We start from the raw sequence: 20,345 nt of genomic DNA on the forward strand, positions 1-20,345 counted from the left end.
ACATCTCTCTCCCTCCTACTTCTTTCCCCCCACACACTTATGGTATGTGCAGTTTCGCCAGACCCATGTAAAGACAGGGGAACACTGATGGGATTGCTTTTCACAAGTGTGGGAACGAAAATCCTTCCCAATGAAAACATCTGTCTCTGTTCAAGTCATGCCCAGTTATCCCCCAAAAGAAATGTTCTGATTAACATTTTTTTTTTAAGTCTTAAGATAGCAGTTTGTGTAGCAGATCTAATTAAGAAGTTTATGTAACAGATCTGCAGGGGTTTTTTTTCCTCCTTCAACTGGGTTCTTTGAGCTCAGTTTGAGTGTTACTAGCTTTCGCCATGCAGCGGCAAAGCGCTTCCCGGGCTGAAAATTATCAGCTTCTGTGGGATACTATTGCTTCCTTAAAACAATGTGAACAAGCTATGCAACATGCATTTATACCGGTAAGGAAAATTTCCTTTTATTTTCCTAGGGATTCTTTTCTTTTTCTCCTATTTTTTCCTTTATAGCTATAGATAAATGGCATGTATTCTATGTCTTTAAAGATGTGGTATCTTCTCTGTAGTTCTTGTTTGGGATAAACATGTCTCTTTTTGCTCTGTGTGAAATCTGAATTATTAATATGATCAAATATTGATCAGTGAGAAAGAGTAAACAGTGGTCCAGGCAAACTTATCCCACTGAAGATAGTAGGTTCTAAGAGTAACATGTACTAAAGAAAGGGCACAAGATTGATATTCTTCATATTAATATTTGAAACAGCTTACAGTGCATGTTTCCTGGTTGGTTCCCCCAAAGTACTTAGAATGGCTTGAATATCTTTTGCAGTGGGTTTGATACATAGATCAGGAAGCCAAAAGTTAGTTCTTATGTTTCAATTCTTTGCTTATCCAAGTAAAATCTACCATAAAACCTCTTCTGAAAAGCGATTGTTCCTTTAGTAGTAACGTACTACTTAGAGATTTGTAAAAATGGCTTAGAAATTTGTAAAAAGAAAAAAAAAGTGCATAGATATATAAAATCAATTAATTGAGTCAGTGTCATTGTGTTTTCCATTGCAGATATAATATTTGTGCTTATAATTATCCAACTAGAAGAACCAGGCTGGCTACATTTGATAGGCTAAGGTGGGGTAAATGGGACTTGGAAGAAGAATATAAAAATATTTGCTCCTTTAAATAGATCTATTTTGAAGGATTGAGATAATCTATTAGAAATAAGAGAACACTCTTAAAAATTAAGACCTGCAAAAAATTATTTGGAATTCCTTAAGAAAAACATTATTTCTGACATAGAAATAGTTGGATTCAATCTTCTTTGAAATTCAAGTTATTTTCAAGTGGCTCAAGTCAGATGCCATATCTTTCTCTGTAACTGGGGAATCACCTGTTTCAAAGACTCTACTATGTTTAAAGTTCTTCTCATTGAATACTATTCTCTAATTGGATCTCTGTAAGTTGATCTTAATTGTTAAAGACATAAAACATATAATTTTTGCAAGGATTTAAAACACTAATGGTGGGAAGCTTTCTAAATCAGATTAAGTTATAATTATTCTGCTCTGAACTGGAATCTGCTGTGTATAGTTTGCTTCTCCTATCTTTATTAAACTCTTCCTCCTTTGTTTTAACAAGAAGATTATGATACCCCTTGCGAAGCTCTTGTGTCTCCTTCATAGAGCTTTCTCTGGCTAGGCAGAATTATTTTCTTCTATCTCGGTTCCTTTCATGCACCACTGATTTATCACCCAACATATTTTATTGTAAGTATTTTCTTTTCTGTCTCTCTAATTATATTGTAACTTCTTGGAGCTAAGGAGGAAAGGAAAGTAAGTTGGAGAAAGGAACTGATATTTGTTTCTTTTCTTATTTTCCTGTCTCGAACTCTTCGAATATAGGCAGCATCTACTCCTAGGGTCTAACACAGTGTTTGGCAAAACAAAGAGTGCTTGGTGAACATGTGAGGAATGAATGAAATCAACTAATGAGAGTCTCCAGTTCCAGCATTTCTAGTTACTACATGGCAGTTTTCATCATTAGCTTTGTCTATACTGACCTCATAAAATTATTTCTATTCAGATACATCTGGAGATAACAATAAACCTTGACTAAAGCATTGCCATGGGGTGATGGTGCGAGTGGTAGTGTGTTAGTGCAGGAGATAGACCTTTATGGGAAAAAGTAGCCTTGGATTCAATTCCCATAGTCCATGGGCTACTCTTCTTCTATTCTCGTGTCTGTTTCCCCATACTGCAGGCATTCACATAGACGTATTCAAGTTTTATTCAGGTTTGCTTCATTTTGACTGCTCTAAATCTTTTTCCAGCAGGTATTAGGAACTTGCCAGTGTCTCAACTCTTCTCAAATTTCTTCCAAGTCTTGCATTAAATGTATCATTCTGTCATCATAATTTTACAAGGACTGCTTTTAGAAAACATAGACATTATTAAAATATTACTATCAGTTGAGAATAATTCTGTTTAAATTGAGCTTCAATTTATTTCATTGTTAGAATATATAATTTAGATCTCAGGAAAAGGACTTCATTTATTCCATATTTTATGTACTTTTTAAGCCCAGTGATATGTACTTCATACACACACACACATATACATAGATGAATATGTGGCGTTCTTGGCTAAAGATGCCCTTCATTATTTAGAATATCCAAATAAATCCTTAAAACACACATCTTTACAATGATGCATTAAGCATGTTAAGGAAGTGAAAAACTATATTGACTCAATCAGTTGCCTCCTTTAGAATAGACCTGGTTATCTTTTAAAATAAAATACTTGGAAATGAATAGTATGTAGGAAGTGTAGACATACATTGATGTAGCTGATCTTAGAAACACTGACCTGAAAACTTCACAAGCTGTCTGTGCATCTCCTGTGAGTGTGGATTACTAACACATCATTAGAATACAGAGCCTCCTAGATGGTCTGGACCATCTCTCACGTGTGCAATAAGCCATAGATCACAAGTGGTTTTTCAGTCAGTGCAGTTCCGTGTACTAATAATAAACCTGACATAAAATCTCAAGCTATAATACAGTCTTCCCCAGAGAACCTCCACATACAGCCTAAAATATACACTGGAGAGGGGAAACTTAAAGCAGCTGTTACCTGGATAGTGTACTGCCCAAAACACTCTGTAGAAAGAAGGAAGACAAATTATAGACTCTCGAAGTTTCAGTATTTGATTTCACATAACAGATCATGCCCTGTAATGATGAGGCGGAGATCAAATCTGGATTCTCAGGCAGGTTCATCTTCTTGACCCAAGAGCCTTGAGTATAAAACAGCAATGCAGAATTTCCCACATCTTTAGCATAAGTGCCGGCCAATGTAACCTAAATATTTATTGAATGAATGACTAAGAAAAAGCTCTCTCATGAAGTCCTAAAAATTAGTTCCATCAATGGAACTGTAAGAGCATCCTTCTAGATAGTCAGTATCTTTGTATATCAGCAAATCAAAGGCTTTGCTGTTTTATCACTCAAATGAGCAGATATGCTTGTAAAAAACTGTCCCATATTTAGTAGTTATTTTCATAGAGACTTGCCTGTGTTTCTATTCACTTATTAGTTCGTTCACTTCACTCAGATTTTATTGAGCCCCTACTATGTTCTAGGCATGGTCCTAGGCACAGGATAAGGACCTGAAGGTACACTTCAACTTCTTTGTGACACCATCACTTTGGAATAGAGACTGCATTACCCCTTGCCCAAATGGTACCTTACTGTCTTTTGTTGCCATGAACAAAGTTGATTTTCCCTGCGCTGGTAGTCATCATGTTTGGATTTGGTCTAATGTGAGGTTCATGCAGCTTGCCAAGCGTTGGTTCAAATACTAAAATGAATAAATCAGGAGAATCCCTGAGGATACTTACATGGAATTCTGCCCACCGGGAATTTTCAAATGGACACACAAATCACTCTAACACCAGATAAAAAGTGTTGAGTCCCTTAAGTACCCATGAATTACCATAAGAGTTAAGAAAAGGGGTGCCGGGCTTCGTGGAAGGGTATCTCAGCTGAGTTGTGAAGATCAAATAGAATTTTGATATGTAGTCATGATGGTGGAAGAGGGCATTCCAAGTAGAAGGGAATAGTAAAGGTACTTACTAATGGTGTAATCGTGGTTCGTTTTCCATCTGATCATTCACTTAACCAATATTTATCAGATACTTTTTATGTATCAGAAACTGTGTAATATGCCTAGGCATATAGCAATAAATAGCACAAGTTCAAACCCTACCCTGAGGGCATTTACATTCAAATGGATGAGACAAACATTAAATGAATAGTTACATATACATCTGTACTGCACACTTGAATCCTATCCTGTGAAAGTTCTTCATAGCATTTCTCAAAATTGTAACTTAATATTGCACATATACATACACATATATATATCTGTTATTAGAATAGTACAGCAACTGTAGATATTTTGCAAAGCCACTACAAACAAGACAAATAAATCATTCTTTCCCAAATGTTTTGTAGTCTTAAAGCACATGTTAATTTCTTTAGCAAACAGTTAGTACATCCTGTCTGACACATGCTGGACTTGATACTTCAGTATAAAAGTGATAGTATTTATTGAGCACCTATTGTGTGTCACGTACTGTTCTAAACCCTTCACATATTATTTCACTCAGTTCTGTCAACAGCTCTCTGATGTAGGCACTATCATTTCCATTTTACAAAGTTTACAGAGGTTAAGTAACTTCCTCATGATCACATAGCTAATAAATGGAAAGGCCAGGCCTTGAAACTAGTTATCTGGCTCCAGAGCCCATCTTCTTAATAGGTTCACTAGAATAAGGAGGAAACCACTGAAACCAAAACAACTGCAGCACAGCATGTTAAAAGCAGTAATCAAGGGATATACAAACCACAGTAAATTCAGCAAGGTGGGAGTGATCCATCTGCTTGGAATGGAGAGGAAAGATGACCAAGGAAGACTGAAAAGAGGAGAGAAGTCTTTGGATGGTTTTAAAATAGTGGTTTATCAGATGAAGGAGGAGAGTGAGGCTGCAACAGTAGGTGCAAAGGCACTTAGGCCTGAAAGAACAGTATGGAGTGAGGGATATTTATCAACTTTCCTCAAGTCCTGATCTTCCTCTTTGAGCATTCGGAAGGAATGTCGGGAACAACAAGGATGAGAGTGGGGTCATTTATTTAAGGTAAAGATCCTGTAGGTCAATCAGAAAGGAAGAACTGAATACTTATGGAGCCTTAGAAGAAAATCTCCGCCCACAGGTTAACACCTATCTATGCCTGGAACTGAGGAAATATACGTGGAGAAGCAGAAAAAGCTTGTGCACAAATATGAAAGAATGAAACAAATGTAGAAAGAGAAAAGCAAATAAGAAACCAAGTGGTCCCAAAGAAGGATAATGAGAGAGATGAGTCTGCCAGAAATGGTGAGAGGTTGGGAGAGGCTGGACTGTGGCTTCCTGGGTCCCTCAGAACTCCCAGTTCTTAGTTCCTATCTATCAAGTGCCTAACTGCTGAGCTTCTTCCCTTTTAACCAGATATGTTCACATTTTGCCTAAGCTAGTGCAAGTGGCTTTCTCTTCCCTGCAACCAGAGAACCTTCATTACAGCAGGGACTGGTTAGTGGCTAGTGGTCCAGGGACAGGATCCATCCCTACACGAAAGGGCAGAACAACAGCTGGAGAAAAAGTGAGCAAATCAACAGAGTACATTAAGCTTCAAGGTGAAGTTCCATCCTTCAAGACTTAACTCACATCCCCTTCCGTGAGACTTACCTCATACTATGTAACCAAATGATATGCCTTCTCCCTCATTATTTCAACCCTGATTAACACTCCTTGAAGAAAACTGAGAGTAGGAAACCTACTTCCACATGGCTTTAGTCTATACTTTCTCCTTTAATCATCGCAGTACCAATATGAAATGGCCCCAATATTATTGTCTCCATTTTAGAGGATCAGTACCTTGTTGAAAATCATATAGATGCTAAGACCAGGAGAGAAACCAGACCTTCTGACCCTAATCCCACCTGCCTTTCTCCTTCACACCCACCGTGGTACTTTGCCCTATTTCTCTTGTGATGTTTCTCTGCTTTGTATTAGAAGCATTCGGGGGATTTCTCTTGTTTCCACAGGACACTGTAAACTCTTTGCAGAGCAAAACCATGTGTTTCCTCTTCCTAGATTCTGCAGCCCCGAGTACAGTGCCTTAAATATGATGTTTCCTAAACCAATCTGTATGGGCTGATTAATACTTCAAATGTAAGAACTTAGGCAGCAGTGAGATGATAATGAGGAAATAATTCTTCTTGTCTCAAATACATCCTTGAAACCTGTCTCCTCAGCTCAACCATCCCTTCCACAGACCCTGCCTCCAGCCCCTGAATGTCAAATTTGAACCATCATAAGCTCAGGTCAGCTCTAAATAGGATTTGTTCAATGATGAGTTTCAGTCCTAGTTCATGGTGTTCCAAGTGTGTTTTGTCCTTTCTGGATTCTAAATATTACTTGACTCATCATCCTCAATCATGCCAGATGCCTTTTTCTATTTCATTCCTCTTAGCCTCACTTTGCACTTCTGTCTAGTAATACCCCAGTTTTTAGTCTATTTCCTTCCAAAGAATATGAACAAGGCTATTAATGGAATTTCTATTAGTAAAGGAATAAAGGTGACACATAATCTATAGAGATGTTCAACCTAAAGGGGAAGGAAAGAACCGTATCTGAAGTGACCTGGATAATTGCAACAGCCTGGATCTGAATGAACATTTGCAGATTTGTGGTAAAATGGAATGAAATTGTCACTTTTGTTTTTGAACAAAAGGCAAAACTTGCCATCTTCTTATCTTCCTCTCTTGTGCAGTTTGCATTTCTTTGACTGCTGGTCTTGTGATTTCTGTGCATAGGTATCTGGAGTCCGTGAAAAATTAACGCCCAGTGCAGGATGGCTTCTTTTTGTATCAGTATCGCTCATTGTAAAATGTTTGTGTTGACTCATCAAAATGGGGTATTAGTGCAGATATATGTTATGGTACAACAGAGTAAGCCCATCCTCTGCTTCTCCCACTTTCCTCACCTACTCCAGAAATTACAAAAGTAGGGCCCCAAACATATTTGTTACAGGACAGAAAAATAGACAGTTGCTCGGGGTTAATAATAGCAGTCCTCCTACAAGTAACAAAACAAAATTAAAACACACACATATCAAACCCTCAAAACCTTTAATAAGCTAATACTAGAAAAATAGTACTCTTTTAAGCTTCGTTTAGATATTTTTGTTTAGCAGGAACATGCCTAAGAACAATGGAGTTTCTAATGTTTATCTTGTGTAGACACCAGAAAATATACTGTACTAATGTTTTTACTATTGCTGCTGCTGAGACCCCCCCACTACACTATTACTACTACCTTATATTTTCCTTATCTTTTTTTATCTTATTGCAATTTTCAAAGCAGTGTAAACTAGATTCTCTCTCATTACAACTTTGTAAGGTAAGCAAGACAGGTTTTAATATCCCATATTGTTCATAAGAAAATTGAAGTTCAAAAAATTGAAGTGGCTGGGGTCAGAAGTGGTTAAGTAGTAAAACATAATGTACTAGGGCTAGAGTCTCAATCTACTGCACTTTTGCTCAGATTCAGAGTTTTAGCTTAAAAAAATCTAGGTCTGAATCCTGGCTCTACCACTTGCTATCTTGGGTAAATGCTTAACTTCTCTGTACCTCACTTTCATCCTCTGTAAAATTAGATATTATACAGATAGTTTTAGGTTTGTTTGTAGTTTAAATGACATAATGTGAGTTAAACCCTTAGCAAAACAGCTAAGCAAAGAAAGTGACCAGTAAGGATTGCCATTATTAATGTTGCTGATTTTTAATAATTAGCCCAAATGTATCCTTTTACAAATTGTACAGGGTGTTTTGTTTGTTTGTTTTGCATAGGGTTTTTATATATTATCCCATCTGCTTCTTGAAGAAGCACGTTAGGTTGACCAAATAATAATTTATAATCTCCATTTGTACATGAACAGAAATTTCAGAAAGGCTACATTATTTGACTAAGACCATCATAAAAGTAAGAAGAAATGTCTTAAATCTTAGATGACCCAAATCCTAAACTCTTTTTATTACTGCTTTTATGATATTAAAAATTAGGTTAGTATTAAAATCAGCAATCATCCAATTCTTATTAGTAGTTGAATGTAGCCTTAGAAATAATTTAGGGAGTTAAGTGACCTGATCAAGTTCTGCAATGGTTCAGCCGTCCCTAGATGCCTCATCTGCTGACTCCAGGTATGGGGCTGGGAGGTGCTCTTCCTATAACATAAAAGCATAACATGCAAATGATGTTTGTCAAGTTAAAATGGGCAAGGAGGGGGTCATGAGATGTAAGGTTACAAACATTATATTCATAAGGAAGTCATCATCTCCTTTCCATTTGTTTGGGGAAATCCTTTATAAAACAAATGAAGGTTCCTAAGTATCTGAGTTTATAATTCCAGTGGACAAAGTGGTCTGAGAGAACAGAGGAGAGTCAGCCTGGGAGCCATCATTTCACTCTCCAACTTGTGACAGAGTCCCCATGTACCAGAGAACAACCTCCTCTCTGCCTTCTTTCTCTTCATTTCATTCTCTCTCACTGCTACCCTCTTTCCTCTAGCCCACTGCAACAGATAATATCCCTTCATCTTTCCTCTGATAGGCACAATTGTAGCATTATCCTAGGCTCAGGAGGAGGTAAACTGGGGAACAGAACCCTTGCTTGCAGAATAACAAAGGGTAAGAAAGCCACTGGAAAACTGAGAAACCCAAAGTAACATAGATATTGCCACTCTGGGAAGCTAAGGCAGCTGCAGAGCTAGGAACTGGGTGGCATTTTTGGACCTAGAGATTTGTAGGCTCTTGGCTGTGAAACAAAGAGTTCATTGCCTAGTCAATGACAGTATACAAACACATCTGCAAAATATATTCTTTGGCACCAGCAATTGCTGGCAGTATTTAGCCAACCTCTATTCTTCTAGTCCACATTCACTTCTCCTTTTTATCTATTCTCTCCCCCATGTTTTTCCTCATTGAAAATGATTTCAAATAAGACATTAATTTTGAAGAAAAAGTGGATAGAGGGGAGATTAATAGACGTATAGATGTTTTCAGCATTTAAAATAAGGGAAATTGATCTAAAATGTTGTCTACTCTGTTTTTTCCACAACCCAGTCCAAGTGCCATCGTTTAAAAGCAGGTATTGAAACATCTTCCAGGCCTAACATGAACATAAGAACATTATCTCTTACTAATGATGAAATAGTAAACCAAACTCACACCTCCTTTTCATCTCTCTCCCGTACATTTCCTCTCATACACACCCCAGAAAAACATTCTAGATATGAAATATTTTAAGACTTTCTCCATGGCTGTTATGTTTTAAACTTTGAGCATATTATCTAGTATCAAATTATGATTGGTAGGGGAAAAAAATCAAGCAGACCTTAGGTGTTAAGAAACTTTTCCTGCAGTTAAGGCTAATCGAACATGGAGAAAGGCAAGAATGGAAAAAAGAGCTTGGTGATAATTCTCTGTTTCACTTCAAATCTTTTTGTCTCTTTAATATGGAAGAGAATATTTTGCCACTAATTGCATGGTCTTATGGCCAGAAAAGTAACTTATTCACAAGAAAAACAGAATACAGGCTCTAAACATGATCATATAAAATACAGATTATAAAAATGATCATAAGTGGATTTTTGAGGTGCCTTGTCTAAGACGTCCGAACCTCATCCTTTATCCAGTTCATTAGAAGCCACTTTATATTATTGATCTTTTCCCAACTCGACTTTTGTCTTTTTTCTGCATGCCTGTCTTAATGTCATGTCTTCTGACTTTCTGTATCTGAATGATAAAAGCAGAGATCATCACCATCCAGAAAGAAGATGCTTGTATAGCATCCCTGCCTTCTTTCCAGTATTTCCCAGCAGGTCCAAATTTATGATGAGTGAAATCAGATCCTTGATGAGACATAGACTCTTAGAGGTCATCCATTTCACTCTTTATTTCTCAAATATAAAAATAAATTGGGAGGCTCAGTGAATTGCCTTTTCACTGTGAGTTACTGAACGTGATGGGTCAAATAAATGTCCAGTTTGGGGTGGATCTTTTGGGATATATCTTCACGCTCATCTGAGAAGTTTAAGAAATTCTGAGGATGTCATTTTACTTTTTTGACAATCTTTGAGTCCTTAGCTTTTTCACCAGATCCCAGGCTTCCTCTCACCTCTCCAACTTCTGAAATGTAGAGCGGGGTAGTAAATTAGAGCAAGGAACATCTCCTCGCTCCACACAGCGTGGTGATACCACAGAAATATGGATTTGAAGTCAAAAAGAGTGAGCCTTGGCTCCTCTAACTTTTAGTCTAGTGACCTTGGGCAAGTTTTGTTACAGGCTCATGCCTCACTCTCCTTATCTGTATAATGAGCATAATTATAGCATGCAACTCATAGGCTTGTAATGAGAAGTAGAAAAGAATGAGTGTAAAGGAACAGCATATGGTAGACACTGAAGAATCTTTCTGTTTATAACTTTCCCTAACTTACATGCCATGGTTCCGAGTAGCATGGTCTGTAGTGCATGGTAGCTCCAGATGCTATCAATAGCACCAGGCAGTGTGATACAACAGCTTGTCACCAAGGGGCAGCGTGCAATTGCCCCTTTCTCCCCATTTCACCTAATCTGTTGCCTCGCAGGTTTCTCATGAATCTTCTCTCTTGTTGCTGTGGTTCTAGTTCCAAAGGTTTAAAAACTCATTAACAAACATCTTTTGAGTATACTGTATGCCAAGCACGGTTAGGAGTGTTGGTGGAAGTGGCTAGTGAAGTAATGAAGTAGGATGAGGGCCCTGCCCTCACAATGACTACAGTTTCATCAAGGAGATGCAAATGTCACACATGAACCACTTAGCCATCAACATACGTGTAAGAACAGAAAGAAACGTTCATTAAGAATGGCAGAACTTGTTGCTTTCACGTAATTCCTTTTCCTTTATATTTATAATTTAATGTGAACTGAAGTAGTACAAATAATGAATGTTTTCAAATTTGAGAGGGGCAGGATGGACAGATTGAGGCCTGCAGTGAGGATTGAGGAAGCTTTCATGCAGAGTCTGGGGCTTTAGATTGTCCTTGCAGGATGGAGGGAGCTTGGTTAGGAAGATAAGAGAGGGGACCATGATTGGTTCAGGATGTGGGAGAAGGAAGAAATGTAAACAGTGACCTTATAGTAGGCATAAGCAAGGCGTATGCTTGGAGTAGTGAGAGTCCTGGCCTGATGGAAGTAAAGGAGATGAGAGAAGGAAACTAAACAGCAATCACTGATTGATCACCCCCTGTGTGCAAGGCCCTGATCCAGGTACCACAGAAGAAACAGGCCCCACCTCAGCCTGATGAACCGGCTTTGAGCAAGATTTGACAGCTTGCTCAGAATTCTGGTACCCTAAATCTGGAAAATACAACGGGACTGCTAAGATTATAGCTGTTCAGTGGCTTTGCAAAATGGAGCAGATGGTATCCACATGGCTCTTTCCAGGAATAGCACCACGTGGAGTGAAACAGTGAATTAAGTAGGTATGGTTGTTGTGGCATGGGGCACATTGACTAAACCACATCTGAGATTTGAGCTAATGACTCCATTCTTCGTGCAAACTTCAGAGAGCATTTGCACAAATGAAGCAGTTAGATCTGTAAATGCTCAGTGTGAATCAGTGGGATTTGTGGCATCATGGACTAATAATGGGAAAAAGCAAGGGGCTCACAGTCAGAAGACCTAGGTTTGAATCTCAGCTTTGCTTTTCTCTAGATGTCTGACGTTGGGGAATACACTGGATCACTCTGGGGTTCTGTTTACTTACCTATAGACAAGGGAAAGTTCCACCAGTCCCTCTGGGGTTCTGTGAAGAGCAGATAAGAAAGCAGAGGTGGAGAGCTTAGCCTATTTCCTGACACACAGCGGGTATTGGTCAATGAATGTTAGTTCCCTTTCCTCTGCCTGTGGGAATGAAATGATCTAATGTGTGTGGACACACATCATAAATTATGAAGCATGATATAGGTGGCCAATCTGATATAATTATCTATTTGAGTTTGAGTGATGATCTACAGACCTAGTTTTGGTGAGTCTTTTATTTTAGCCTTTTACACTAACTGCAAAGAGGTATGTGGAGAGGGTGTAGGATGGAGGTCTGAAGAGTCTTCATAACAGCTCAAGCAATTTATATCTGTTTCTCCAAGTGGGATTGATTCTAGAGAAATATAGTAAGAAAAACTCTGTTTAGTTCTGGGTCTTTACTTTCTGTGCCTCATTCTGCAGGCTGCCCCATCTTTTCTGTACTAGGAATAAAGAGGTGCCCAACTCAGCCTAACTGAGGCCCTTAGGATATCATTCATATTTTGCAAAATATTACAGTACCTTGTATTTTAAGGGAGGATCAAACAGACATGTTATCACTTTAATCCAAAGGGAAGAAATACTAATAGTGTATTTTCAAAGATCAGTGAAAGAACTTGTGTTGACTAAAACAGACTTCTGGATACGTATCAAATTTTAATAGGGAGCAGAAGCAAATATTTTGTATGTAAGTGTTACCCACTTTGGAACTAGGCTGATAGGTTTGACTCTTGACCTTGCCGTTACCAGCTGGATGACCTTGAACAAATTGCTTAACATCTCTGTGCCTCAGTTTTCTGTAGAGTGAGGATATTATTATTTTTTTATTATTAAGAGAGTTCAGGCAAGCAGAGATGAATCGAGTTCAAGCCAAACATAAATCTGACATTCTTCCTTCCCATTTTCTGAGCCAGTCTGGTGGTAAGCTAGGTAGGTAATGATGCCTGCGTTTTATTAAGTGCTAGGGAGAGGAACCAGGGTATTAGCTTCCTCCAAAGTTGCTCCCTTGAGATATCCTGCCATGACCATTAACCTGCAGTTATGCCTTGGCTAGCCAAGCCTTGGGCGCTCACATTGATCACTCACCCACTCACCTGGTATCGCCTCAGCGTCCTCACCTGTGAGGGGGGTTCCCCTATGTCACTGCAGGGTAAGGGCAAACCAGGTGACAGGCCAGAACCACTTGGTGCTGCTATTGGTGATGACTCAGATCAAATTGACCCACCTGGCCGGTCTTGCGGAGAGGGAATATGAAAAGGGAGAGGAAATCCAGGAAAGCAAGAAATAACCACAGTAATAAATAATATAACCTTACATCTATAGAACACCTCTCTTTCTCACCTCACATGCATTATTTCCCTAGCTAACTTCTTGGGAAATAGGTTAACTGGAAAATAGCATTGTCCCATTTTTTAAGCAGGGTTTTGAAAGAGATTAAGGGACCTAGAAACCCTCTGAGAATTGGGAATTGAATCTGAGTCAGTACGGTGAGAAATTTCTCTTCAGACTGGCAAAGAGAAACTAGCAACTTTCGGGGCAGAAAATAACTGCATTTTTCGGCCTTAACTGGAAAAACTCAGGAGAGGGAAGCAGGAGATGTTGGTGGTTCCCAGCATGGGTTCTGGGCCTGGAAAGGCCTGGGTTTGACACCTGGTTGTGATACCTCTTAGATTTGTGACCTTAGGCAAGTGATTTAGCCACTTTGAGCCTCCCCTTCTTTCTTTCTTTCTTTCTTCTTTTTTTAAATGAGAATGATAATGTTTTCCTTAGAACATCTTGGGAAGTAAATGCATTGATGTATCTTAAGTATTTATCACAACCCTGGAACATAATATTCATTCAGTAAATGCTTAATATTTTATTATTGTTATTCTTGTTGCTATTATCCTGTCTTCTGTTTTGATACTAAATAATTGTGAGCTCTGAGGCATGCCTCTTCCTTTCTCTGTCTCCATTTCATACTTATAAAATGAAAGGTAGAATTAAATGATTCTTAAGGCCTCAGCTTCAAGTTTTATGATTCTCGAGTAGATTTGTTCTTCCTGTTTTGTTTCCTCGTCTCTCATATAACCATCAATATGTCTTTAATCAGTGATTTACCAAAAAGTTTCTTTGGAGCTTACTCAAAGAAATCCTGATTGAGTCAGCCTGCGTGTGCCTGTGCTTCGCCTTCTCCTAAGTCGTGGCAACTTCAGGCTTGTTCATACAATGCACTAGGGCCAGAGGGAGGAGGGGCGGGTTTTGGAACCATCCTGGATCAAGGTAGATGTCTAATTTGGCTTTCAGCTGGCCTCTGAGTTGTTGGTGAACAGTCAAAATTAGAATCTAAAGAGTTCTGGTAAAGTGTGATTCCATTCTGAAAGGCAGTAGAGCATGATTGTCAAGAGCATGGACTCGGGGTTGGGAGGAGGATAAATTAGGAGTTTGGATTAACAGATACACACTACTATATATAAAATAGATAAACAACAAGGACCTACTGTATAGCACAGGGAACTATATTTATTATCTTGTAATAACCTATAATGGAAAAGAATCTGAAAAAAATACATATATGTATGTGTAACTAAATCACTTTGCTGTATACCTAAAACTAACACAACATTGTAAATGAACTATACTTCAATTTAAAATATGGTAAAAAAAATAAATAACATAAAAGTATATAGCTTAAAAAAGAAAAGAGCATGGGCTCTGAGCCAGACTGTCAGATTGTTTGGGTTTGAAGACAATCTATTTACCAGATGTCTGACTTTGGGAAAGTTACCTAACCTCTATTTTCTCACCTGTAAATTGAGAATAACAGTGTCTCATTGGGTTATGTGAGGATTAACTAAGTTAATTGATATAAATAAGTGTCGCATAAGTATTTGCCTTTATTATTATCCATCCCAGTGTTAACATATCAGGAGATCTGTGTATGGTAGGTCATGGTACCGTGAGATTCCAGGTAGTCATGATGCTCGGCCAGTGATGATCAACCAGGCAACTACGGATCCTTCAAGTAGGTAAATCCTGGTATCTCCTTCAAGTAAGAGTAGGACCTTACCTGCGGACAACCAGGGGTGTGTGGCTCCACCCAACAGATTGTGGGAAAGAAGGAGAAGGAAGAAAGGGTTTCAGTCCAGAAGAGAACTACAGGCAGTCAATTGAGGCAGAAGTCCCCCCAACCACATCACAGTTTTTAATTTCCAGAATGGGCCAACATGATGGAGGATTAGGGAGAAAACCTAATAAAAATAACGTTGTCCTGAGTTCAGTCTTTAGCATACCAAATCAGTACTTAATGGGAGATATCTCATTTCAGAGCTGATTGGGTATGTGGGTAGTAACCCCCATGTTCTACTCCCCTGGTTAGGATCGGGACATGGTCTGATTGGGGCTCACCCTGATGACAGCCCTCTGTGGGAATTGTGAAGCTAAAAGACTGTTAATATGGTATCTTGTAGCATCCAGTCTAAACCAGCTAATATTTATCTTGAGGTTCTGGGATCTCCACCTCTCTCAGTGAAATCATATTCCCACACAAATGGACTCATTTTAAAACTCAGTGAGTTCCATTTTGTTTTAAGTTGTCATGCCACACTGTAGATAGAGCCTGTGTTACTTCTTGCATATTCAGGAGCCTTGTCCTTTAAGAAGATAAGCGAAAGATTCTAGGCCCCCAGAACAGCTCACAAGTTATTCTTGCCATATTTACCTCCTGTTAATTTGGCCTACTGGCAACTACCTGCCTTCTACTTGCATGTTCCAGGTCAGCTGAAATCCCTGCACAATTCCTAGCCGCATCAACGTTACTATTCAGTTCGTGCTGTATCTGGGTCACTTGGCTGTGTGGGTTTCTCTTCTTCTCTACTTCGCTTCTTAAAAGTTTAGGTATAGGCCTGGATTCGGTCTTTTGACCCTCCCGCTGGTTAGCCTGTACTTGTCGGACCTAAGCCTCGCAGAGTATGTTCTTTGACTGACTGGCTGCTCTACCACCCCTGCCAATACCTTGCTTGAAGGGTCTTCCTCTGGCTGGGTGACCACCTGCCCATTTATGTCAGAGGTATTTCACAGATCTGGCACTTAACAAATATCACATCAGTTGGAATTAATGAACTTCTTTGAAAATTTGCATTCACTATATAAGAGTCTTTATTAGTTACATTCTCTTAGTGGCAAGCAACAGAAATTTAGTTTCTCTTTTATGTCATAAGCAAAGTTATTGATGTAATATTTGGGTATCCCATGGAACCCAAGGACAGGAAGGTGGCAGGAATTTATGAATAACTTGATCTAATAATCTAAATTGTATCAGTATTTTCTCTGCTTGCATCTGGCTTCTCTATGATTATCTTTATTCTTCCCTCTTGCTATAAACTATTTTTTTTTCCCACATGGAAGAGAATGTAATATAAGAGTCAAACCATTTACATCTTATAGCTGGGTCGTGCAAGAGAGATGAATTTTCTTAAGCCTTTATATTCACATGAAGACAAGCCTTTAAGCTTCTGGTTTAAAGGAGAATTTTTTTTGGGGGGGGGGTTGTATTTGATACTGAAATCTCTTTCCAGTTAATGGAAATAAGCATATTGAAGGGGGATGCTGGAATCTGCTAAGTCATCCATTTGATTTAGGGGTTCATTTAAAGAGAATATCCAATATGGAGAGAGAAGGTGTGTATGGCGAGGCAGTGTGAAGTGTGGAGATGAAGCTTAGAGGGAATTATCAAAGTAACTGGGGAACTGGTTTTCAGACTCAGAAACCAAACTTGATCAAACTAGGCATGGACTCACATGATCTCAAAAGAGAGAAAAGAAACAGGAGTCAGGCTGAGCCGAGAGAAAAATCTGACATTAACAGCTGGAGAGAAAAGCACATTCATGGGCCATACCTAGAACTCTACTGCACTCTGTGCTACTACAACTTGGGGCTTTTATTCTCTGCTATTATGTGCCATTGAGTACCTAAAAGATTCCAGGAAGCTTCTGGGAAAATGGTCTGGGGAGGGCTGTGGGGGTCCTGGAGCAGAGCAATGGGGAATCTTCAGAAAGTCTGATGTAGTGGGATATTGTGTTATTCAGAATAGCCCACCCTGGCATCTCCTTGGCACTCACATCAGGGAGTTGCCAATGTCAGATGTATGTGATGTATGTTTGTTCACACAATCCACACACGTTTGTTCATGCATTTTTAGCGACTTTTCTAGATGTAGGAATTAACTGTGCTTCTGGATCTTTTTAACACCAAGAAGGAGCAATGAACTTTCCACATTACATAGATTGTATTTCAATGCATAAATGCATAAATGCTTTTACATCCTGCATTTATGAAATAATTAATTATTATTTCAAAAAACTGGATAATTAAGTGTTGGTGCCTGGTTAAAGAAAGAAGGTGATAGTGGATATTGGAAAAGTCATCACAGTTTTGTTGGTAACATAAGATATTTTGAGGTTATCTCAGAAATGCTCTCCAAAGCTTTCAGTGAGATATTACTTTCCTTTGTACTATACTTTATAGCTACATTTAGTCAGTAATCCTATGTATTTCCTGAGCTCCTTCTGTGTACCCAGATGCTGTGAAAAAATCTAGGAAAGTATACAATCCTTGTCATTGAGAGAGTCTCATTGGAAAGACCAAATTTACATACATGAAATGGAAAATAGCAATAGAAACACACAAAGTGATAAATGTCATTGTATAGGAACTGGGCCTATGCATAATATTTATTTCCAGACTACATTAATGCAATTTATAGAAGGAAAACAAGAGTAAGATGAGTTGAAAGTCCCAAATCAAATCAATGCATACTTATTGATCAAAGTGTAGTAGATAATAAGGGGAAATACAAGTATTGCATATGATACTCAGAAAGTTTGAAGTCTAGTCAAGAAGACAAGACACAAATCTTTTGAGAGTCCTGGGAACCAATTAGAAAGCACAGAAGAAACATCATCAAAACTAAAAAACAAACAACAAAAACCATTAAGGAATTACCAGTTTGCTTTCAACATCTAATATGCAAGATCCTGTGGCACCTCTTACCTTCAGGGTGGTCTTTGCTTTGCCTGGGTCTTACTTGCTGCTCTTGCTAGAGATCTCAAATCACTGCAGGCCTCTTGTGATGGAGACTCCTAGATAATGGAACCATAGAACAACTCAGTGTGGAAAACATGGATCAGAAAGGCTGGTGTGAAATCTCAGCTGTCATTTTCTCTGAGCCTCAGTTTTCTCATCTATAACATAGAGATAGTGACAATAATGCCTCATCAGTATGGTTTTGTGGAGATTAAATTAGGATATATGTACATATATATATTCTTATAAATGGACAAGTAATATGTGTTTAATAAATGGTAATTTTCATGATCTAATCAGTTCTTTTTAGTGCAACTGTGCCACTAACCTAGTATTGAGATCTCTGGGGCATAAACAATTCACAAACCATCCAATGGTATTTTATCCTTATGATAGTCCATCTTTAGGGGCATTAACTAATGATAGCATTTAACATTGATTCTGAAATTTATGTTTACAGAGCACATTTAAATATATCACCTCATTTATTCTTCAGACAACCTTTTTAGAAGGTGATTATTTCTATTTCCATTCTACAGAGAAGGAAAATGAGGCAAAGAGAGTTAGTGGGCTTGACCCCAGATCAAATTACCAAGAAGTTGCTGAGCCCCCAAATCATATAATCAGGAAGTTGCTAAACCAAACTTGAGCCCAGGTCTTCTGACTCCAAACCTCATGTTCTTCTCCCTATACTACAGGCCTCTTAACAAACACTGTTTTTTGGTGAGGTCCAGTGGCAACTGTCTTTCTCCAGAGCCCCTATTTATCCACAAGGTACTTGATATTAGGAGTTAACAAATAAACCATGAATATTTAGTTGACCCACTATGCAGATATGTAGAACAGGGTCGTGTTTTCACTGACCAGTGATTTTAGTTAAAACCTGGAATTTTGTTCTGTAAAATCTGCTGGATTGCCATTGGTTTTGCCATTAGATTAGGATTCCATAGGCACAGATTGACATTAAAAAACTGTTAACTCTGTTAACTCCAGAGGGCATAGCTAATGAAATGTCCCAAAGTTGGGTACTTGCGCAAACTACCGTGTCGTATAGGACAGCTCTCGATTAATCATGATGAGACTATTTCCTCTATCTAAATGAAATCTGCAGTTTGGGAAGGAGATTAAAGATCCTTCAGGGCATGAAGGAAAAGTTGCTGTGAATATTCTAGAAACAGAAAATAAAGATAGATCTACTTAATATTCATGAAGTCAGATTGGTTGATGCAAATAGATTGTAATCTCTTATTTTCTAAGACTTGGCTTGTAACACTCCTGTATCAGTTTTACACAGATTCCTATTCAACTTTAAAAGGAATGGCTGTATTTTGGACAATTTTTTTAAAGAAACTTTAGCATATATAATATGATTTTCTGTCACCTTTGACTAATTTTTAATTTTCTGAGGATATCTAAAGTATATCATCAAAGGTGCATAAACGACAAAGAAAAGGTATGACACAGCATGAAAAATAAGTAAATATATGTAAGATGTCAATAAGTGAACCCTTCTATTTTGTTTTGTATACAACATACTCTCAAAAGCCAGTTTAAAGAAAAGAGTTACATTGGTTTAGGTTTAGTTTTGCTTCCATGAGAGAGAAATCAAAATTCTTTAGCACAGCCGTTTCATAAAGAAATTTTTAACTCCTCGCCAAATTTATTAGAAGTCCTTGCCTCTTACACTGCACAAATCCTCACTTCCTCACCTTTGAGTTCTGTTGCTTACTTCATTTCATTATGTGGTCAATGTAGCAAACATATATTTGAAGGGAGGAGGGTGAAGGGGACTCTGAGCCACTTCATTTATCCCCCACACAACACCTGACATAGTGCCTATACAGGTTCTCAAGAAATACTGTGGAGCTCTTGGTTAAATAAGTTAACAGATCCTATCTCAGAATAGACAACTTGTTATTTAAAACTTTTTTCTATTTCTCTTTTTTAGGCCAGCCCTGCTCCTATAATTGTCAACACAGATACTTTGGACACGATTCCTTATGTAAGTAACATTTTTATTAAGACTATCTTTAAAAACCGATAGAACTCAATCAGCTGAATTTAAAATTTTGTACATATTCCGTTTTACCCAATCCAGATAATCTCGTGAAATGATGTGTAGCATGAGTTCTCTTTTGAGTTTTCTTTTGATATTTGCTAACTCACAGCTTAGGCATGCTGACATTTTCCTCTTTGATTCATTGTTTTGTAAAGCACAAGGGCCTATCATGAGAAAAATAAACTGCAGCCAATTGTGATCAAATAATGTTAGTTTCTTAAGTGGTTCCCTGAAAAGAGATTGAACAAACTTCTCTGGGTTTCTTAATAAAGGAATACTCAAATCAATTTATAT

The 20,345-nt window shown here is 38.2% G+C and overlaps 1 protein-coding gene across 6 annotated transcripts in view; it reads left to right on the top strand.

Moving 5' to 3' along the window:
- DLG2 (discs large MAGUK scaffold protein 2) overlaps nt 1-20,345 on the top strand; it is a gene marked incomplete at its 5' end in the record, with an annotated part of 938,475 nt that overhangs the window by 162,883 nt on the left and 755,247 nt on the right. For all 6 annotated transcript variants that reach the window (XM_082659633.1, XM_082659629.1, XM_082659630.1 and 3 more), the window contains one exon: nt 19,941-19,994. In XM_082659633.1, coding sequence (XP_082515759.1) covers nt 19,941-19,994 — 54 coding nt within the window. The remainder of the gene's footprint in view (nt 1-19,940; nt 19,995-20,345) is intronic.

This window comes from Grampus griseus (assembly GCF_964374135.1).
Source record: "Grampus griseus genome assembly, chromosome: 8".
Taxonomy (NCBI): Eukaryota; Metazoa; Chordata; class Mammalia; order Artiodactyla; family Delphinidae; genus Grampus; species Grampus griseus.